The sequence below is a fragment of the Acinonyx jubatus genome, chromosome B3, assembly GCF_027475565.1.
Source record: "Acinonyx jubatus isolate Ajub_Pintada_27869175 chromosome B3, VMU_Ajub_asm_v1.0, whole genome shotgun sequence".
In the NCBI taxonomy this organism is placed as follows: Eukaryota; Metazoa; Chordata; class Mammalia; order Carnivora; family Felidae; genus Acinonyx; species Acinonyx jubatus.
In genome coordinates this window covers 47,303,943-47,327,732 of record NC_069386.1, presented here as the reverse complement: position 1 = coordinate 47,327,732, position 23,790 = coordinate 47,303,943, and the positions used below count along the sequence as shown (strand labels likewise).

At 35.8% G+C, this 23,790-nt stretch overlaps 1 protein-coding gene across 4 annotated transcripts in view; it reads left to right on the top strand.

Annotated features, from left to right (window-relative positions):
* TEX9 (testis expressed 9) overlaps positions 1–23,790 on the top strand; it is a 205,103-nt gene that overhangs the window by 156,907 nt on the left and 24,406 nt on the right. For all 4 annotated transcript variants that reach the window (XM_027067321.2, XM_053223987.1, XM_015078710.3 and 1 more), the window contains 5 exons: positions 4,201–4,246; positions 5,022–5,104; positions 6,915–7,093; positions 9,800–9,882; positions 10,303–10,476. In XM_027067321.2, coding sequence (XP_026923122.2) covers positions 4,201–4,246; positions 5,022–5,104; positions 6,915–7,093; positions 9,800–9,882; positions 10,303–10,476 — 565 coding nt within the window. The remainder of the gene's footprint in view (positions 1–4,200; positions 4,247–5,021; positions 5,105–6,914; positions 7,094–9,799; positions 9,883–10,302; positions 10,477–23,790) is intronic.

The following is a 23,790-nucleotide window of genomic DNA, read 5'->3' as shown; positions in this document are numbered from 1 at the left end:
GCACAGAGCCTGATGCGAGGCTCGAACTCATGGACCATGAGATCATGACCTGAGCTGAAGTTGGACACTCAACCAACTGAGCCACCCAGGCGTCCCAATCTATATATCTTTTCTTATGCCCTCCCTCACTGTCTTGATGACCCTTGGTTTGTAGAATTAGCTGCTTTTTGACAAGAAAAATTATGATATAGAGAAATTCTTTGAGGAACAAAAGCCTATTAAAGCTCAGCCTTGAAGTAAAAGTCAAACTAAAGATGTGCGCTTCATGCTATTGATAAAACTTGACAGTGGATTAAGATTCTTCAGGGCAAGGATCATTTTGAATGGCACCTAGTGAAACTTTCCAATTGGGTAAAATGGCTCAGTGCAAAGATCTAACTAAAGCTGTAGTTTCCCCATAGAAACCTGACAATTTCAAAGTAAGCCGTTTTTAAAGTCAGGAAGGAGAAGGGGAGGAGGGTGAGGTGTTCAGTTTAAAGAAATACAGTCTTGGAGAGAACTGTAGGTGTGGTAATGGCACACAAAACTAACTGGAATCAAATAGGTGTGAAATCCACTAGTTTTTTGAGGGAGTTTTATTGGCAAAGAAACTTTGAGTGATAGACTAAAACTGTGACTGTTTAAATCTTAAAACAGCTGTGCGTCCTCCCATTCTTCTGAGATGAAGAAGCAGGCTGTGAAAGCAGCACAGCCCCAAGACGGTCTAATGTTTAAACACCTTAGAAGGCTTAGAAACAGAAAAGAAATATGTTATTTAAGCAGTATATAGTTGGCTCATACTTGAAATATTGGGACATCATTCATTTACTCAAAAATACTGCGTATGATACAGCAATTCTCCCTTCGCTGGTTACCCAAGAGAAATGAAGACACATGTCCAAACAAAAACCTTTATGCGAATGTTTATAGCACTTTTATTTATAATTGCAAAACTGGAACAACTCAAATATCTATCAAGTGGTAAACAGATAGGATAAGCAAATTATGTTATATCCATGCAATGGAATACTACTTGGCAGTAACAGGCAATGAACTATTGATGCAGCAGCAACATAGAAGCTAAGTGAAAGAAGCTAGACTAAAATATATGTATGCTGTATGATTCCATTTTTTTTAAGTTTTTATTTAAATTCCAGTGAGTTACCATACAGTGTAATATTAGTTTCAGGTGTACAATATAGTGATTCAACACTGCCATACATCACCCTGTGCTCATCATGACAAGTGCACTGCTTAATCCCCATCACCTATATCACCCATCCCCCCACCATTCACCTCACCTCTGGTAACCATCAGTTTGTTCTCTGTAGTTAAGAGTCTATTTTCTAGTTTGCCTCTCTCTCTCTTTTTTTTCCTTATCCCTATGTTCCTTTATTTGACATTCTGGAAATGGTAAAACTATAGAGACAGAATCTGATTCGTGGTTTTATGTTGTGGAGGGGAGATAATTAACTGCAAAGCACAAGGGAAATTTTGGGGGTGATGGAAACATTCTCTGTCTTGGTTGTTATGGTTATATGATCATAAAGTTTGTTAAAATTTATAGAGCTGTATAGCTAAAAAGAGTATATTTTACTGTAAATGAGTAAATCTTTCTGAAAAAAAAAAGAAACAATTTTTGAACACCATCCATGCCAGGTCTAGCTACTGGTGATACAGTGATAACAGACCAGGTCCTGCTTCCAAGGAGTTAATGCCTGGTGCATTTTAATTTTTTTTAATAAAATTTTTTCCCATAAAAATTTTTTTGTATCATCATTTGACATACACACGTGAAACAACTTATCCTTATTATATATAACACTTTCTGATACTTTATGGGAAATGATGCTATCAAAATTCCAAAATTTGGATTACAGAGAAGATGAGGCATGGCTTTTATCAAGTAAATGAATAGATTGAAATGATGGTAATGACTGCTAATGCCTAGTTTCTGTTGAAGCAAGTGAGAGACTGATTTCACAAGCCTGAAAATAAACCTGTTGGTTTTCTTTCACAAAATTTTCCTTAAGTGCAAAGTGGTGATGACACCTCTGTTTACCTTGGTCAGGTGACTTTTTAAAAAAATACTACTGTTTGAACAATTGGCTTTTAAACATGCTACTTGACTATTAGTTGGGAATTGCTGAATATGGAAGGTAATTCTGTAGAGAGATAATCCATTTTAGCTTGGAGAATAATACACCTAAATGATGATGGTCAGGCAGTATACATTATAATAGGTCTTCAACATCCACGGTTACTCTGCCAAACAATACAGTTGGAAAACCAGAATCTAGCTTCTTAACAGTATGGGATACATATCCTTCAGTCTGTTGGAAGCAAGGTTTACCACACGAATCATTTCAGTGATGTTACGTACAAACCTTTCATGGAGAAATGTAATGAAAGTAACTAGAATACTGTATTTTAGTTCATTTTTCACAGAAATACACTAGCAAAGTAATGTCACTCAGCTAAACCTGAGGGAGACAGATAACCGTTAAATGTCTTTTGGCTGATACGTTTGTGTATCTGGGAAGGAACAATGGAAGCTACAGAAAATGTAAGGAAACGGCAAATATTTTTGATATGAAGGCCATGGAAGAGGACAGTTAAAATTTTGTATAAAGTTTGGTAACATTTTAATGTCATATGTGAGAATGATTCTTAGTCTGTAATTTTAAGCTGTTTTGAAAGCCTTCTTTTTATTCTTTGCAAAGCTATTTCTGGTTCTTTGAGAGGTTGTATATAATATCTATCTAAGTATATTTTTGTATTTAATATTGAAATAACCTATGTGTAACTAGTTCAGTAGGTGACATCTGATAGAAAGTAATTTTGTTTTTATGTCCTTATTCTGGTAATGAGTTCTCAGGGGGATATGATGGAGTGTTTTGTTTTTAAATATTTTATTTATTTATTTATTTATTTATTTATTTATTTATTTAGGGAGAAAGAGAGTGAGAATGTGAGTGGGGGAAAGGCAGAGAGGGAGGGAGAGAATCCCCATCAGGCTCCACACAGTCAGTGAAGAGCTGCACGCAGAGCTCCATCCCACAAACCATGAGATCATGACCTGAGCCGAAATCAAGAATAGGACGCTTCACCAACTGAGACATCCAGTGCCTGTTTTGTTTTTTAATAGCAACAAGATATAGAAATAATAATATATGTAATGGGGATGATCTAGACAATTGATCGGGGTAGGCAGAATCTTCCTGTAAAGAGCCAGATAGTAAATATTTTTGTATTTGTCAGCTTTACAGTTTTTGTCACTACTCAACTTCGCTGCTGGTAGTGTGAAAACAGCCATAGATAATGTGAAAATGAGTTGATGTGGATGGATTCAGCCCATGGGCCAGAGAGTGCAGACCCCATAAACACTCTTTGTATTAAATAAAAACATATTTTGAAAACTGCGCAGAAAAATGAGTTGTATTTTAGAGGTACAAATTTCTAGTAATAAATTAAGTCAGTCACAGGGATGTAATGTACACCACAGGGAATATAGTCAGCAATATTATAACAACTTTGTACGGTGACAGATGGCAACTAGACCTATTGTGGAGATCATTTTGTATTGTATAAAAATACTGAATCACTATGATGTACACCTGAAACTAATAGACTATTGTATGTCAATTAAAAAAATGTGAAGTTAAAATGTTTAAAAAATGAATTGTATTTTAGATTCATGCATTTAGCAAATATTTGCTCGGTGACAATTTAAGAACCTATATACCATGTACTACACCATGTACTAGGCATAGAGTAGTGAACAAGGCAGACATGATTCCTACCTTCATGGATTTCACAGTGTAATGGGAGAAACAAATACAGACCATGTATCTAAATGCATTAAACAAAGGATAACACTGGGCGGGCTCACACTAAAAAGCCTTGTGGTGAATTATTTTGTAAAATAGATAATCCCTGTGTGTAGCCAACAATCACTCCTTATGATTTTAATTTGTTAAAGTTTGTGCTTCATTTTCCTACAAAAATATTGGTATTACATTATAACTTCTTAAAGGTGAATTATTTAACCAAAGCAATTTTCTTGTGTTAATAAATTAACATGTGCATAACTAGAATTATAGCAAAGTCTACTTGGTAGTTGTCTATTTTCCCTTTCAGATGTAATTACTGTTGACTTTTATTGTGTCTCAGCTTAGTATTATCTATTATTAATATATAATGTTTATTTTTGGTCTGTAGAGGTCTGTTGTCTGAAGGGATAGTTCATCTTCATTCAGAAACTAAGGTATGAAATTGAACTTGCTGTAAATGTAATTACGTCGTATAGAACTTAGGTTATTTTTTAGGCTTTTCTTAGAACAAAACAGAGGAGTATGACTCTACAGAAATAGAATATAAGCCTTGATACTTAGAAGAGATGCCTTCATGATGTGTTACTTATAAAATAAGCTGAATCCTTTTTTGTCTCATAATTTCACTGAACAATTTGGTTATATACTGGAAGAAATTCTGAGTAAAATGAATCTGTAACCTAAGGAGTTTGTTTTCCCTCTGAAGCTGAAATTCACCAGCTATTCGACCCAAAAAAGAAAATTATTTATATACTAAGAAGGTAATTTGAAAGGTTTATTCATTCATTTAAACATTTGCAGTGTATAGATCACTATTACAGGTGCTGGGCTTATTGAGATCTACGGGTTCCCCACCCACAGATATCTAGGCCAAGAAAACAGCGTATGTGAAGGCCTGCCTGGGGAATAATCAGTGAGGAGAACTCAGTTCTGTGAGTCATAACATCCGGTTTAATATTCCACTAGCCAGCTGAATATCCTTGACTTTATGGGACTCATTTTCCTTATCTTTGAACCTGTTGGTGCTAGTGATATCTAGGTCTTTTCCAGCTATACAGTTTCCGGGATTCTTTAAAATACAATTCAATAATTCCATGAAAATAGGAGTTCTTCTGTGTAGTAAACTAGCAGTTCTGTGTATTACAAAACTGCTTTCCAGGGCAAATGATTAGAATCTAATTAATCAATAATTTAAATTCTTTGATGTAGCCAAAGACCAAAAATGTTGATGCAGTGAACAAGATTCAAAACAAACTACACTCTACAAATAAAGGAAGGAAAACAAATTCAAGGTATAGTACAGTTTTAAAAGTATTACTTTCTATTTTTTTAGTTTTATGATTCATACTACCATGATTTTAGTTATTAAGCTCTTTCTCTTTCTCCAGATCTTTTTATACCTGGCATTGTATATATCTTATCTACATTCAGTAATTTAAAACATTCTCAACTCAGAAATGTCTTACAGCAGTTAGTAAACATTGTACACAGTTCTTTTAAGCAAAATCGCCACATTTCAAATTTTTAAATGTTATTTTTAGTGAGATATTTTCTTAGAACTGAGTCTAGAACATAGGTGTCTTTGCCTAGTTCTCTCAGACGAGTCTACTTTTTCGAACATTTAATAGAACACCATACATTATTGTGTGTATTGACATACAGAGTGATTTGGTAGGCTCTAAATAAGACTATAGTATCATTATAATTTACATTCTATTGTTTTTGGTGATAAAGAACTCAAGACTGTTCTTAGTAGTTTAAGCTTGAAAAGGGGACCCAAGAGGCAATCTAGGATAGGAGACCTTCTGGAAAAGGAAGGTCATACCTACAAGGGGTTGTACCAACACGCTTCTTATTCACAGTAAATTATTAAGTGTCTATTAATTATCTAAACTGATACTGCATTATAATCCTGGAAAAATCTTTGTTAATGTTGGTGTCTTTTAATAGGCTAAATAACTTTTTTTGTCTTTTGAATAAAATAAAAAATACAGTGAGGGGATAAGGAAAATAAAATAAATCTAAAATAGATTGATAGGGGAGCCTGGTGGCTCAGTTGGTTGAGGGTCCAAACTGGTTTCGGCTCAGGTCATAATATCATGGTTCGTAGGATTGAGCCCCACATTGAGCTCTGCACTGATAGCGTGGAGCCTGCTTGGGATTCTCTCTCTCTCTCTCTCTCTCTCTCTCTCTCTCTCTCTCCCTCCCTCCCTCCCTCCCTCCCTCCCTCTGTCTCTCCCCTGGTTACACTCATGCTCTCTTTCTCTCAAAATACATAAACATTAAAATAAATAAAATTGATAGAAGAAAAGAGAACATCTACTGCGTACATCAGTACATGCATGCATACATAACTGGTTATCTTATTTTCAGACTTCAAAACTACTTTTTAAGGAAAAGGTTTTTATAAACAGAATTCTGAAGTTTGTGCTTATGTATTAAAAGAAAGTTAGGCTTTAAATTAAGTAAAAAGTTAAAAACAAGGCTTTGGAATCATAAACTTGATGGGTTAGGCTTGGCCCATTCCTTAATGCCTTTACTAGTGACTTTTATTTCATATTTCCTCTCTTGTTAAGAAAAGCAAATCCAACTTTTGGTTGATTTTGATTCTGGTTAGAATGTGTTTCTTCAGGTGGAAAAAAAAGTTGATTTTGACTGAGCTAATAAATGTTCACTCTAATTCTTAAGAGGTATTATTCTCAGTGTTTGCAGAATTATGGCTAAACGCAGTATCACTTTATATAGTTCTTCAGCAGCATATAAGTTAAAATCCGCAGTCTGGATCTAACTTGGGAGGCCAAGTTCAGCACTCTTAGTTTTGATGTTTACTTGTTTGGAGGCAATGTGTAGACAAACTGGTTTCATAAGCCTTCTCTAGCTCTGTGGCCGTGTGATTCATAAAGATTGAAAGTCAGCCAAGTCTTTTATAATAGAATCCTTGGAAGTATCAATTATAGGTTTCATCATAAATTCAAAATTAATAATTTTTTAATTAATAATTTTGATCTTTTTTATTTGGATAAAAGTCATATTTCCTTTATATGTTGACATTGTATATAATATATAATGAGTATGTATATGTGTGTGTATGTTTATTTATAGTATAAAATTGAAATACTTTGATGTACGGACTGCCAATGATGTTGCCATTCCAGAGGATTTCTCAGACTTTTCTCTTGCTAAAACAATTAGTAAAACTGAAGGGCAACTGGAGGAAGAAGGCTTACCTGATTATATCGATGATGATATTTTTTGTGGTGTTAGTAATGACATTGGAATAGGTAAGTTTTCTTCTGTTTATTTTTATCTGTATATCACAATTACTTAGAAACAGATATTTGGGAAATATTTTTTTGCATTTAAAAAAAGTATTGTGATATCTTGCACTTGTTTCAAAATCATCTAGTGGGACTTGATGGTAGGAGGAATGAGTGGAATTATAGATGACATAAAATTGGTTATGAGTCAGTTGAAGATGGATGATAGGAAAGTGGTTTTTCATTGACAGTGTCTTTCTACTTTTATATGTTTGACATTTTCCATTACAAAAAGTAAAAATGAAAAAGACTATATGGTATTGGTTTCATTGACCACTGTTCAACCAAGGTTAAAATGCCCCATAGCTTATCATTAAACATTAAAATACTTTTTAAAACCCAATGTCTTTGTATTTCTTTCATTGATTGTTACCGTATTCTACTTATGGCATGTTAAAAGGATAAATGAATCACTCATGTGGCATCAGTTAAAATAATCAAATTAGTTTTCTAATGAATGTGATTTTCTTTCTTATAAACTCATTCTCTGCATATCACTTTGAAAAATAATAAGTTTAGATACTCTAAAAACATTATCAGTAGTGCCTCTAGAACTGTTGAATTTATGAGGTGCCACCTATGCTATTGTAAACATAAGACAGTTGAGTGTAGATGAAGAGTTAATACTGAACTATAATTGTAAGTTCAGGCAAGCCACTTGGCCTCTCTGTAATTGCAATTTCTTAATTTCAAAATTTAGCAGTTTATATTAGATGGTCATAAGGTTATCTTTAAAATTCTGATTCTGTGAAAACAATAACAATTTATATGTATAATGATTATTGTGCTACATGCTAGTCATTCATAAATGAACAATTCATTTATGAATTTATCACATTTACTGGCCAGTAAATCTAAGCTTTCTGGGGTACTTGTCAGAAGAGAAGATAAAGGAAGCAGGAAGCTGCCTTTAGGTCTTTGTCAAGATGCCTTCAAGGACACACTGGTCACATGTTGGCTGTTTCTCAGTACATAGTCACCCGTGGTCCCATTACAATATTCCCGCTCCCAGATACATAGAACCAATACAACAGACTACCTTAAATTGCCAGTTGGTTTTTATTGCTGAATCACCTCTCTGCCACTTTGTCTCCCTGCATTCCCTTTCCAGAGTCTTTGGCCTAGGTGTCTGTCCTTTTGGGGGAGTTTTTCTCTTATTCCATATATGAATGGGTATCTTACAGGCAAGAGGAAAAGATAAGAAAAGTAGTTTAGTAGCACATACTGCTTTCTAAGACTAAAGTCAGAGGGAGATGGGGATGGGAGGTTAATGCTGTGGCCTACAGAGATGAGAGCACTCAACTCCTTATGACACCAAGGTTAGTTGGGGAGAGAGAGATGGACAAACTCAGGCTCTCGCATTCTTCCTCCTTTCCCCTTAGAGAACAGCTACTGCAAACTTCACATTTTTAAATTTATCATTTCCCTTCTATCCTGTGCTAACCTGGAGTGACACGAGAGGCTTGAAGGAGAGTTGAGGCTGGAGAGATCTAGGTGGGTTAGAGCCAGTCATCATTAATCATCTCCATGATAACACTGGAAGCATTTAATAGAGCTTTGGGGGCACCTGGGTGGCTCAGTCAAACGTCAGACTCTTCATCTTGGCTCAGGTCATGATCTCACGGTTTGGGAGATCTAGCCTTGCATCAGGCTCTGTGCTGACAACAAGGAGCCTGCTTGGGGTTCTCTCTTTCTCTCTTCCTGTCTCCCTGCACCTCCCCAGCCCACATGTGCACTCTCTCTTTCTCTCTCAAATAAACTTAAAAAAAAAAAAAATAAAAAGAAGAGCTTTGGAAGGAGTATGCATGAAGAGATTTTGTGCATTCTCTGGGGTATATTCTAATGACTTCTCAGAGACCACTCAGGGTGTTTACTCAACATAAGAGCCATGAAGGCAAAGCTTGTTTTATCCCTATTAGGTCTGGAACATTGTAGAGACTTAATGTATATTTTTTCAATGAATGATTGAATGAATTATGGAGTGAGTGCTAATTTCAGTTTTCACTTTATTTACTTGTATACACCTAGAAACATCAAAGATTTACTGCTAATATCATTGAATAAAGAACTTTAGGTAGCAATGAAATACTTTGCAAAGGCAGATCTTAGAGTTTGTGCGAGAAAGCTTCAGCAGTAAGGTATTAGTGTATTTCTTTGCTTCTAAGGCACATAGACTACATTATAACTTCCGTGAAATTGGCATGTGTGTTACAGTCAATGGTATTTTATAATCACAATGGCTGAGACTGAAGTTGAGTTCTGCTTGAGTGGTTTTGTGTTTGTTTCTGCCAAACACCTGGGGATGTTACCAACCTGAAACCACTTTAAATTTTGACTGAGGTATTTTGTACCACCTTGGTAAAGACAAATTCAGTTTGCAAGAGTGAATACTGGCTTGTGGTTCAGACTCTAAGGAGAGGTTTTTGGGTTTTTTTCCCCTCTTTACTCAGTTCCACTGTTGAAATGTGAACAGTTCCTTTCTGTTGGGTGGATTTGTTTTTCCTTTACCTTGATACTATGAATATTCAGTGTCTTTAGTGTTCTCAAACAGGGGTCTCCTGATAAACTCGCCATCTTGAGCATTCTTTTTCCTCATAAAATGGTCTATCTGCAGTTAATGGCATCTTAGATTCAGTTAAGGACAATAAATGTAATCATTTAAATCCACAGAAGCACAGAACAGATTTCTAAAGGCCAAACTCCGTGTTATGCAGGAGGAATTGGATAATGTTGTATATGAATGCAATAAGAAGGTATGTTTCTTAAACTAAATGCTCTGTATTTAAAGATATGTTAGGAGCAGTTTCATTATTTTTACAATATATGTTTATTGACATATAATTTACAGTTAACTTTTGAATTAAAAATTGTATGTAAATACTGACTTATATTCTATTCTGAGATGTTGAATTTTCACTAAGTGAAAAAATTTTAAATACTTGTTAGCAGTTAGAATTTTTTGTATAAGATTTACAAATGGAAGCTATTAAACACAAATGAAACTTCTAACTTCTATTTTTGAAGATGAGAATGGAACACAATTTGTTATTCTCCTTGAAATGGATATAAGTATCTCATTAAAAATCATATGAAACTCCTTTTTGTTTTCTGCTTTATGTTTTGATACCAAATCTTGTGTATTTTTCACATAATCTGTAATTTTATAACTATAGGAAAATGAAATTCAGGATTTAAAGTCTCAAATAAAAAACTTGGAAGAAGATTGTATGAGACAGCAGCAAACAATTAATTTGCAACAGTCTCAAACAGAAAAATATAAAACTCTTTTTGAGGAGCTAAATAAAAAATGTGATGGATTACAGCAACAGCTGTCTTCAGTAGAAAAGGTAATAATTTTGTGATTTTTCCTGCCCTAATGTTAAAAACACTATAAAACATTAAAGTTACATGTTTGTGTACACATCACTTTTGTTCACTTATTTTGTTAGTGTTTACTAAAAAGTCTTCCACCATATATAGGAGAATATTAATAGATTTATTGAGATAAAATTCACATATAGTACACACCACACTTTAAAATTTTTTTTAATTTTTTTAATGTTTATTTATTTTTGAGAGAGAGACAGAGCACAGGCAGGAGAGGGGGAGAAAGAGAGAGGGAGACACAGATTCCAAAGCAGGCTCCAGGCTCTAAGCTGTCAGCAAGAGTCAATGCGGGGCTTGAACTCATGAGCTGTGAGATCACGGCTTGAGGCGAAGTTGGATGCTTAACAGACTGAGCCACCCAGGCACCCTGAAATCACCCTTTTAAAGTATACAATTTGGGGACTTTTTCTTAAAGTTTACTTATTTTGAGAAAGAGAGAGAAAGAGAGGCATCCAGCATGAGTGGGAGAGGGACAGAGAGAAAGGGGGAGAGAGAGATTCCCAAGCAAGCTCTGCACTGTCAGTGCAGATCCCAATGCAGGGCTCAAACTCATGAACCATGTGATCATGAACCAAGCTGAAATCAAGAGTGAGATGCTTAACTGACTGAGCCACTGGGTGTCCCCCAATTTAGTGGCTTTTAATATATTCACAGAGTTGTGCAACTATCACCATGATCAATTTTAGAACATTTTAATTCAAATGAACATTTAAATTTAAATACAGGTTAACATGTAGTATATAGTTTAATAATGATTTCAGGAGTAGACCTGAATGATTCATCACTTAACCTATAACACCCAATTCTCATCCCAACAAGTGTCCTCCTTAATGCCCATCACTCATTTAACCCATCCCCCTCCTTCCTCCCCTCCAGTGACCCTCAGTTTGTTTCCCTGTATTTCAGAGTCTCTTATGGTTTGTGTCCCTTCTCTGTTTTTATCTTATTTATCCTTCCCTTCCCCTATGTTTGTTTGTTTTTTTTTCTTAAATTACACATATGAGTGAAATCATGATATTTGTCTTTTTGTGACTTATTTTGCTTAGGATAATAAACTAGTTCCTTCCACATTGTTGCAAATAGCAAGATTTTATTCTTTTTGAGCACTGAGTAATATTCCATTGTGTATATATATGCCACATCTTCTTTATCCATTCATCAGTTGATGGACATTTGGGCTCTTTCCATTCTTTGGCTATTGTTGATAGTAGAGCTATAAACATTGGGATGCATGTGCCCCTCCGAAACAGCACACCTGTATCCCTTGGGTAAATACCTAGTAGTGCAGTTGCTGGGTCATAGAGTAGTTGTATTTTTAATTTTTTGAGGAACCTCCATACTGTTTTCCAGAGTGGCTGTACCAGTTTGTGTTCCCACCAGCAGTGCAAAAGAGATCCTCTTTCTCCACATCCTTGCCAACATCTGTTGGTGCCTGTGTTGTTGATATTAGCCATTCTGACTGGTGTGGGGTGGTGTCTCATTGTGTATTTCCTGATGATGAGTGATGTTTGTATTTCCCTGATGATGAGTGATGTTGAGCATCTTTTCATGTGTCTGTTAGTTGTCTGAATGTCTTCTTTGGAAAAGTGTCTATTTATGTCTTTTTCCCATTTCTTCACTGGATTATTTGTTTTTTGGGTGGAGTTTGGTAAGTTCTTTACTGATTTTGGATACTAATCCTTTATCCAATATGTCCTTTGCAAATACCTTCTCCTATTCTGTCGGTTGCCTTTTAGTTTTGCTGATTGTTTCCTTTGCTGGGCAGAAGCTTTTTATCTTCATGAGGTCCCAATAGTTCAATTTTGCTTTTGTTTGCCTTGCTTCCAGAGACATGTCAAGTAAGAAGTTTTTGCAGCCAAGGTCAAAGAGGTTGCTGCCTGCTTTCTCTAGGATTTTGATGGCTTCCTGTCTTACATTTAGGTCTTTCATCCATTTTGAGTTTATTTTTGTTTATGGTGCAAGAAAGTAGTCCAGATGCATTTTTCTGCATGTTGCTGTCCATTTTTCCCAGCATCATTTGCTGAAGAGACTGTCTTTATTCCATTAGATATTCTTCCCTGCTTTGTCCAAGATTAGTTGGCCATATGTTTGTGGGTCCATTTCTGGGTTGTCTATTCTGTTCCATTGATCTGAGTGTTTGTTTTTGTGCAAGTACCATACTCTCTTGATGATTCTGGCCTTTTAATACATCTTGAAGTGTGGGATTGTGATGCCTCCAGCTTTGGTTTTCTTTTTCAGGATTGCTTTGGCTAGTCAGGGTCTTATCTGGTTCCATACAAATTTTAGGATCGTTTGTTCTAGCTTTGTGAAGAATGCTGGGATTATTTTGATAGGGATTGCATTGAATATGTAGATTGCTTTGGGTAGTATCAACATTTTAACAATATTCTTCCAATCCACGAGCATGGAATATTTTTCCTTTTTTTTTAATGTCTTCTTCAATTTCTTTCATAAGCTTTCTACAGTTTTCAGTGTATAGATTTTTCACATCTTTGGTTAGGTTTATTCCAAGGTATTTTATGGGTTTTGGTGCAATCGTAAATGGGATCGATTCCTGGATTTCTCTTTCTGTGGCTTCATTATTGATGTATAGGAATGCAACTGATTTCTGTGCATTGATCTTACATCCTGCGACTTTGCTGAATTCATGGATCAATTCTAGCAGTTTTTTGGTGAAATCTTTTGGGTTTCTGTATAGAGTATCATGTCGTCTGCGAAGAGTGAAAGTTTGACTTCCTCCTTGCCGATTGGGATGCCTTTTATTCCTTTGTGTTTGCTGAGGCGAGGACTTCCCATACTGTGTTGAATAACAGTGGTGAGAGTGGACATTCCTGTTGTGTTCCGGACCTTAGGGGTAAAGCTCTCATTTTTCCGCCATTGGGGATGATATTACCAGTGGGTCTTTCATATATGGCTTTTATGATCTTGAGGTATGATTTTCTATCCCTATTTTATGATCTTGAAGTATGATCCTTTATCCCTACTTTCTTGAGGGTTTTTATCAAGAAAGGATACTGTATTTTGTGAGATGCTTTCTCTGCATCTATTAAGAGGAGCATGTGGTTCTTGTCCTTTCTTTTATTGGTGTGATATATCACATTGATTATTTAGCAGATATTGAACCAGCCCTGCATCCCAGGTATAAATTCCACTTGGTCATGGTGAATAATTCTTTTAATGTATTGTTGAATCTGGTTGGCTAGATCTTGTTGAGATCTAGGGATCTTGAGGATTTTGCATCCATGTTCATCAGGGAAATTGGTCTGTAGTTGTCCTTTTTAGTGGGATCTTTGTCTAGTTTTGGAATCAAGGTAATGCTGGCTTCATAGAATGAGTTTCAGAGTTTTCCTTCCATTTCTGTTTTTTGGAACAGCTTCAAAAGAATGGGTGCTAACTTTTCTTCAAATGTTTGGTAGAATTCCCCTGGAAAGCCATCCGGCCCTGGACTCATGTTTTTTGTTTTGTTTTGTTTTGTTTTTGAGAGAGATTTTTGATTACTAATTTGATTTCTTTACTGGTTATGGGTCTGTTAAATTTTCTGTTTCTTCCTGTTTCAGTTTTGGTAGTTTATATGTTTCTAGGAATTTGTCCATTTCTTCCAGATTGCTTAATTTATTGGTGTATAATTGCTCATAATACTCTCCTATTGTTTTTATTTCTGCTGTGTTAGTTGTGATTTCTCCTGTTTCATCTTGATTTTGTTTAGTTGGATTCTTTCCTTTTTCTTTTTGATCAAATTGGCTAGGGGTTTATCAACTTTGTTACTTCTTTCAAAGAACCAGCTCCTGGTTTCATTAATCTGTTCTACTACTTTTGTTGGTTTCAGTAGCATTCATCTCTGCTCTAATCTTTATTATTTGCTGTTTTCTGCTGTTTTGGGGTTTTATTTGCTGTTCTTTTTCCAGCTCTTTAAGGTATAAGGTTAGATTGTGTTTCTGAGACCTTTTTTCCTTCTTAAGAAAGGCCTGGATTGCTATGTACTTCCCTCTTATGACCACTTTTACTGCGTCCCAGAGGTTTTGGGCTGTGGTGTTATCATTTTCATTGGCTTCCATGTACTTGTTAATTTTCTCTTTCACTTCTTGGTTAGCCTATTCATTCTTTAGTAGGATGTTCTTTAGTCTCCAAGTATTATCTTTCCAAGTTTTTTCTTGTGATTGATTTCAAGTTTCATAGCACTGTGGTCTGAAAATATGCATGGTATGATCTCTATCTCTTTGTACATGTGGAGGGCTGATTTGTGTCCCAGTATATGATCTCTTCTGGCAAATGTTCCATGTGCACTCAAGAAGAATGTGTATTTGCTGCTTTAGGGTGAAATGTTCTGAATATATCTGTTAAGTCCATCTGGTTCAGTGTGTCATTCAAAGCCATTGTTTCCTTGTTGATTTTCTGTTTAGATGATCTGTCCATTGTTGTAAGTGGGGTGTTGAAGTCCCCTGCTAGTATGATATTATTATCAATGAGTTTATGTTTGTGATTAATTGATTTATATATTTGGGTATTTCCACACTTGGAGCATAAATCTTTACTATGTTAGATCTTCTTGGTGGATAAACCCCTTAATTATGATATAATGCCCTTCTTCATTTCTTGTTACAGTCTTTATTTTAAAATCTAGATTGTCTGATATAAGTATGGCTACTAGGGCTTTTTTGGTGACCATTAGCTGATAGATGGCTCTCCATCTCCTTACTTTAAATCTGAAAGTGCCTTTAGGTCTAAAATGGGTCTCTTGCCAAAGAGACTTTTAAAAACTGAGAACAAACTGAGGGTTGATGGGGGGTGGGAGGGAAGGGAGGATGGGTGATGGGTTTTGAGGAGGGCACCTTTTGGGATGAGCACTGGGTGTTGTATGGAAACCAATTTGACAATAAATTTCGTATTAAAAAAATAAATAAAAATTTAAAAAAAATTTAAAAAAATAAAATGGGTCTCTTGTAAACAGCATATAGATGGATCTTGTTTCCTTATCCATTCTGTTACCCTGTGTCTTTTGATTGGAGCGTTTAGCCCTTTATATTTAGAGTGAGTACTGAAAGATACTAATTTATTGTCATTATGTTGCCTGTAGAGTTCGTGTTCCTGGTGGTGTTCTCTGGTCCTTTCTAGTCTTGTTGCTTTGGGTCTTTTTTCCCCCATCTTTTCTGCCCTCAGAGAATCCCTCTTAAATTTTCTTTCAGGGCTGGTTTAATGGTCATGAATTGCTTTAATGTTTGTTTGGGTAACTTTTTTTCTCTTCTTCTATTTTGAATGACAGACTTGCTGGATAAAGAATTCTTGGCTGCATATTTTTCTGATTCAGCACTTTGAATATATCCTGCCACTCCTTTCTGGCCTGCCAAGTTTCTGTGAATTGGTCTGCTGTGAACCTGATCTGTCTTCCCTTGTAGGTTAAGGACTTTTTTCCCTTGTTGCTTCCATGATTCTTTCCTTGTCTGAGTATTTTGTGAATTTGACTATGATATGTCTTGTCAATGGTTGGTTTTTGTTGAATCTAATGAGAGTTCTCTGTGTCCTGGATTTTAATGTCTGTGTCTTTCCCCAGGTTAGGAAAGTTTTCCTCTATGATTTGCTCACATAAAACTTCTACCCCTTTTTCTCTCTCTTCATCTTCTGGAGCTCCTATGATTCAAATGTTATTCCTTTTTAATGAGTCCCTGAGTTCTCTAATTCTTATTTTGTGCTCTTTTGCCTTAGTTTCCCTCTTTTTTCCTGCTTCATTATTCTCCATAAGTGTGTCCTCTGTATCGTTGATTCATTGCTCTGCTTCATCCATCCTTGCCACTGGGGCATCCATGTAAGAGTGCATCTAAGTTACAACATTTTTAATGTCATCCTGACTAGATTTTACTTTTTTTTTTTTTATCTCTACAGAAAGGGATTCTATGCTTTTTTAAACCCCAGGTAGTATTCTTATTATTGTGATTCTGAATTCTAGTTCATACATCTTACTTTTATTAAGTCCCTGGCTGTCATTTCGTCCTGTTTTCTTTTGGGGTGAATCCTTCATTTTGTCATTTTGCAGGAAGAAAAAGAATTAATACCATAAAATGAATGAATGAATGAATGAATAAATAAATAAAAGCAACACAGAAAAAAACAAAGGATGCTAGATTCTAGATGTGTTTTGGTCTGGTTGTTGAAAGGTTTGATACAGTAGAGAAAAAAGGGAAAGAAAAGAAAAAAAAGTTTGAAAATTTTAAAAGATGAATACACTAAAATAGAATAAATTGAAATGGTGAGAGTAAAATAGAACTAAAAAATTTACCAAAAAGTAAAAAATATAGTAGAAAAAATTAAAAATCTTCTTTATAAAAATAATTGTTTTCTCTTCCTATATTCAAGAATAAAAGGAAAAAAATTGATAGATGGACCAGTAAACAGAATGAAATATGATTAAAGTTATATCCAGTTTACCCTAGAAGTCCAACTATGAAGCACTTTATTGTCCGTGAACTAGGCAGGCAGAGAGACTTGTGGTCCTCTAGAGAACAGTTGGCCCAGTTGGACAGGGCTTGGAGTAATGACACTATTCTCCATTAGATGGCACTGCCTAATTTATTGGTAGATGGCACTGCTTAATTTACTGGTGTGGATTATTGTGACACATGTAGCCACAGAGGGGTGAAAATGGTATCACCCAGCTACCCTGTCTCTAGTATCAGAACTCTGTGCTCTTGAGCATTGGCAATCAAGCACCCCTCCTTTGTCTCCAGCTTCTGTTAACTCCCCACTTCTATACTGTGACCAAGCCATCAGCCTGCCAGGCAGCACCTGGCCTAAGTTTTATCTCAGATGGGGCTGTGTTTCTAAACCCCTCACTTCTGAGGGCCCTGCAGCTTTGACCCACTCAGACCCTCTGGGGAATCGCTAGGTGCTGGCCTGCCCTCAGGAACTTTCACATGACTGCTTTGCTACAGATTCCCAGAGGCTACAGCCAGGTGCCTACCTGCCCCAGAAAAAGTTTGCACAATCATGTAGCAGCAGTGTTTCAAGGATTATGGGAAGTTACAACACACATCTGGCGCCAGGGTTCACCCTCAACGTCCTTGTTCCAACAGCAGCGAACATGGCTGTTCTCCAGAAACCCCTGGGACCTTTGCCTTTGGGGAGGCCGCACAGCCTCTATCAAATGTCCTCCCAGCAGGGGAACCGCCACTCTCCATGTGGCCTGAGGACCCCTTGGTCCTCACTGTCTTCTCCTGGGGATTCGCTCTTCCTACTAGAGTTCCGCCAGGTATCAAGCTGCAGAGTTTCAGACTCTGTACTCCCCTGTTCATACAGTCTGAAAGGTATCCAAACCCTCTCCTTTCTCCCTTTCTTGTTCAGTCCCTTGTAGGTTTTCTACTCTTTCTCTTTCCCTCCCCCTCCAGCTGCTTTAGGGGGGAGTGCTTTTTCTGTACTCTCTCTGCAAGCAAAACCAGCTCCCTACCCTCTCTGGCTTCTCTCTCCCCTTTTCATGTCTCTGTGGTTCAGGTTGTATTGTTATGTTAATCCTCAAATCAGTTTTCTAGGTGTGCAAGATGGTTTGGTGTTGATCTGGCTGCATTTCAGGGACAAGAGAGGCAAAAAAAAAACTTCCTTGCTGCTCCTCCATGTTAGCTGGCAACTCTCAAATTTCTATCTGTCTCTTCTTTGCTTATATAAGCACTTAAAGCTATCAATTTTCCTCTAAGTGCTGCCTTATCTGCATTCCACAAATTTTGATGTTGTCTTTTTATTTTCATTAAGTTCAATGTATATTCCCATTTCCTTTATAATTTTTCTTGATCATTGGATTATATAGACATATATTGTTTAATTTCTAAATAATTGGGCATTTTTCATGTCTTTCTGTTGATTTCTAATTTAATTCTGTGGTGTGAGAACCTACCCTGTATGATTTCATTCTTTTAAAATTTATCTCAACTAGTTTTATGGACCAGCATTTAGCATCTTTTGATGAATACTTCATGTAATTTGAAAAAAATATATAGTATGCTGTGTTGAATGGAGTGTTCTGCAAATATTAGGGTGAGTTTGTTGATGGTGTTGTTAAAGTGCTTAATCATTGATTAGGTGCTGATGCTGAAATCTCTGACTAGAGTTGTGGATTTGTCTTTTTCTCCTTTCAGTTATATCAGTTTTGGATTCATGTATTTTCAGTCTCTATTTTGGATGCCTGCATAATTAGGACTGTAGTGGTTTTGATTAATGCTTCTTTGTAAATACTTTTTTAAAATCTCTGATGATATTTCTTGTTCCAAAGTCGAGTTACTTTTTCTGATATTAGTGTAGTAGTTCCAGCCTCATGATGCATAGTGTTTGTGTGATACATCTTTTTCATCTTTTTACTTGTCATCTGCCTTTTATACTGAGAATGAGTTTGTTATAGCCAGTAAAATTGGGTTTTGCTTTTTTATCTACTTCGATGGTCTCTGTCTCTCATTGGCATGTTCATACCAATTACATTAATTTAGGTTTTGATATTTGGATTTAAATCTATCATCTTGCTTTTCTAACTGTTCTGTTATTTCTTTTCTCTTCTGAATTGAATATTTTTTAGTATTTTGTGGTTTTTCCCCTATTGGCTATATCTTTGTTTTATATTTTTATGTTAGATTTAACACAAAAAACATCACAAATGTTTGCATGCATAAATTACATCAAACACAAAAAACATATTTACCATATCACAATCTACCTTCAAATCATGTTATACTATTTCAAATATAAGACACTCACAACCATATACTCCATTTCTACCTCCTTTCCTTTATGCTTTTGTTGTTATACATTTACTTTTAAATGTCATAAATCTCACAATATTTCTTTGAATAGTTATAGTTTAAAAAGATTAACGTATGAAAATGCCTTTTATACTTGCCATTTCTGGTATTCTTCATTCTTTAGATCTGTTTTTGTATATGTCTGCTTGAAATAACTACTCTTTCCATTTTTGTGGTATCAGTTTGCTAATTACTGATTCTTTGTTTTTGTTTCTTTGAAAAAAGACTTTTCTTTAAATTTTTTTTATTTTGAAAACTATAGATTCACAGAAAGCTGGAAAAATAATAGGTCCTGTGTACCCTTCACTCAGTTCCCTCATTGATAACATTGAACATAATTACAGTACAATATCAAAACCAGGAAACCAACATTGGTACACACCACAGGTATTATTCATATTTCATCAATTTTGTATGCACTTGTGTTTGGACCCTTACGTTTTTGAAGGGTATTTTCCTCTAGAGATAGAATTATCAGTTGAAAATTTTTGTCTTCTTTTAGTACTTTAAAGATACCATCCCACTGTCTCCTAGGTTATGTCATTTCTGACAAAAATTTCACCGTAATTCTTTGCTCTGTCTACCTTTTTATTTTTATATCTTTTATTTCTTCTTTTAAGACATTCCCTGGTACTGGTTTTCAGCAATTGGATAATAATGTGTTTTCTTAGTTTTGTGTGGAGAATGTGTTTATTCTGCTTGAAGTTTGTAGAACTTTTTGGATCTGTGGGTTTATAATGTTCCTGAAATTTGGAAAATGTTGGCAATTATTTCTTCCAGTATTTTTTCTTTCTCCTCTCTTTCTCTCTCTCCCCTGACCTGAGACTTCAATTATACTTTTGTTACACCACTCGATATTATCACACTGATAATATATCAATGATATTAGGTCACTGATGTTTTTAAGCCTTTTTCCTTTATATTTTTTGTTTGGATAGATTCTGTTGCTATGTCTTCAGTAGTTCACTCATCTTTTCTTTTCAACGTCTGATGTGTTCTTATTCTTAACCCAGTGAAAAGTTCATTTGGATATATTATTTATCTGTAGAAGTTCCATTTGATTCTGTTTTATATTTTCAATTTATGTTCTCATTATAATAATGTATATAATTAAAATAGCTGTTTGGAAAGCCTTGTCTGCTGGATCGATCATTTTTCTCAGATAAGGATTTGTTTCTCTTGACTATTTTTTCTCCTGGAGATCAATCACATTTTCCTGCTTCTTGAATTGGTTAGTGATTTTATATTGGATGATAGACATTGTGAATGTTATATTATTGAGTGTCTGTGTTTAGTGTGCTCTTTGAAGATAGTATTGGGTTTTAACAGATATTTTTCAATATAGTCCCTTCGAGTCCTGTTTTTAAGTTTGGCTGGGTGTGTCTAGAGTAGCCTCCAAGAATAATTCAACTCTACTACCAAGGCTTCCCTTAAAGATATCTTCCAAAATCTCGACTGAATGCCTTGGATTATCACTATGGACTCTCACTTCTGTCTGTTTAGAGCTCAAATGTCTTTGTTCCTTGTCTGAATGATGTGAATTGTTCTATATACACTTCCTGCTTGTTCTTTGCTGGCCTTGTTGAGTTTCTCTGTATGCAGGTGTGGCCTAGTCCTCAGTATGTGGATTCCTGAAGCTCCTTCCTAATGGAGTTCCTCCTTACTTGAACCCTTCTTAGAAATTCTAGCTGCCTCAGTCTCCTCCAACTCCCATCTCTGTCTCCTTACTCAGCTCAACAGACCTTGAGCTCTATTTGTGTTTTCTCCTCCTTGTACCCAAAGTGTGGGTGTTGCCTTGAGGCCGAATGCTGGGGTGATTATAGGACTACTTCATTTATTTCCCTTCTGTCAGGAATCATCATCCTACTGTTTTCCATGATCTCTAAATAGTTATTTAACAAGTTTTGATTATTTCTTTTAGTTGTTTATGATGTGTTTTTATGTTAGATCCTTATTGTTTATCATGTGTGGAAGACTTAATCTCTGTTTTATGTTGGTTTTGGTCAAATTAAAGTCAGCAGGTACATCCACAAGTTTCTCTGACCATGAATTATGTCACACAAACATGCTTATCATTAGTAACTCACTTTTTAAAAAGTCTGCTCTCTTTTTATCTTTTTCCCCAGCTAAAATTGATGTTTGTACAATTTCTTGAAGATACTTTATTCTTTTTTGCTTTTATAGCAAAACTACTCAAAATCATTTTCTTAATTTCTTCAAGTTCTTATCTTGCAAAGAAAGCTTTTTAAATTTTTGCCTAGATGTGTCCTGTAGAGCTGTTATATTAATGGTCCTTTTGTTTAATATTGTGTAGTTTACAAATTGCTATCACATACATAAGATAGTTGTGTATAGTCAAATATATTTTTATTATACAGATCTGCATCTCCCCCCAGTTCTTTATTCCCTTCCTCCCAGCTTAGTTTTCATGTTCACTACTTAATTATCCATTGTATATTCTTAATTTCCCTGCAAATCTAGTGTGTGGGCAAAACCCAAGCCTAGTTAAACGTAATGTCCTTGCTACTGCATGCTTCCTCAAGTGCAGTGAATTTGGGCTGTCAAAACAAAACAAAACAAAAAAACACCAGCCAAATGGATTGGTCCTATTTTAATTTATTTTACAAATCTCAGGTGTAATGCCATTTTCCTCTCCAACTTTCTGAGAAGTCATTTCCCTCTCCCAAGATGATTATTAAACAGGTGAACTTCTCTCTTCAACTTTTCAGTACTTCTTCTAACTTTCCCATTTTAAGTTCATGACTTTGCCCCCTGTCTTACTAAGAAAATAAAATCAAAAGATAACTCTTTCTCATCCTGTCACTAAACATGTGAATGTCTCTGCCTCTGTACCCATCTACTCTGCTTCCATCCTAATGTATGACAATAGATTCCTACCTCTTCTGTGTAAATGCCTCTCTTTACCGTGCACTGGATCACATACCCTCTCTCCTACTCAAGGACTTTGCTTCTACAATTATCCTGTCTTTGTCTTTCAAAAATCACATTCATCTATTGGATTATTCATATGATCATAGAAACATGTTATAGAATATGCAATATATTTTTTAAAACCTCCATAGATCTTATATGTACCTCCAGCTCTATAACATTGCTCCCCATTATAGTGAAGCTTGTTAAAATGGTTGTTTATACTCAATGTCTCTATTCCTCATTTGTCAATCTCTCCTGAAACTAGTCTAGTTAGGTTTCCATCTCTGCTCTGCCTCAGAACCATTCTTTACAACATCATCAGTAATCCACACTGCCAGTTGTAGTCAGTTACTATTCCTTTCAGTAATTTGTCTCTCAGTAACATTTGCCATGGTTGATTACTCACTCCTTGAAATACTTTTCATTTGACTTCTGTAGCACACTTAATGATTTTCTTCCTTATTTTCTTGATCTTTACATGTTGAAGTGCCCAAGGCTGAGTCCTTGGCTCTCTTCACTATTCTGTCTACGTGCAGTTGTTAGATGCTCTCATTCACTTCCATGGCTTTATATACCATCCATATGTTGATCACCACCACATTTCTTTTTCTTGCTCTAACCTCTTCTTTGGTCCCCACTTGATACTTCTGCTTGATATGTTAAACTTCGTACGTCTTAAAAGGAGCTCCTGCTTCCCTGCACTCTGTAAACAAGCTTCTCCTCTCCTTCTCAGTAAAAGACATCAAGTTGTTCAGGCCAAAATCCAAAAGTCCTGTTACTCCTTCTCTCTTACCATATCTACATCCAACCCATCAACAAGTTCTGTCAATTCTATCTTCAAAATACATAGAATTAACTACTTATCAAAAACTCACTACTTCTATCCAAGCCCCAGCTACTGTCGTTCACTTACTCTATTCCAGTAACCTCCTAGATTGATAGTCCTACCTCAATAGCAATACCACCTCGGTGATCTTTGAATATGCTGAGTGGATTCCTACCTCAGGATCTTTGTTTTCATTGTTCCTTCAGTCTATAAGTCTTCCCTCCAGATCTTTACAAGAATCATCCCCACATTTGGAAGCCTTACAAATGTAAATTTCGGGAGTAAATATGACTCTCTTAAGGTAGCCAAATGCCTCATCACCTAATTAGTGACATGCATGAATGGATGAACAAGATTCCCACTGTCCCTACCTAGTATCCAGTGAAACCACAGCCAGGGGAACAGGCTTGGTGGAATCAGGGGGGAAAGAAGACCCTGTTGACCTTGACTCTAGTCTGGCATGGTGAAGAGACATGAGAGGTGTAGAATAAGTGGGAGGCCCCCGGTGTCCCACCCCCCATCCCTGTGAGGGGTTAACCAGGTAATGGGTCAACCAAGCAATTAGAGAAGAAATTTAAAAATAGATGGAAACAAATGAAAATGAAAATACAACAATCCAAATGCTTTGGGCTGCAGCAAAGGCAGTCCTGAGAGGAAAATACATTGCAATCCTGGCCTATCTCAAGAAACAAGAAAAATCCCAAATATAAAATCTAACAGCACACGTAAAGGAAATAGAAGCA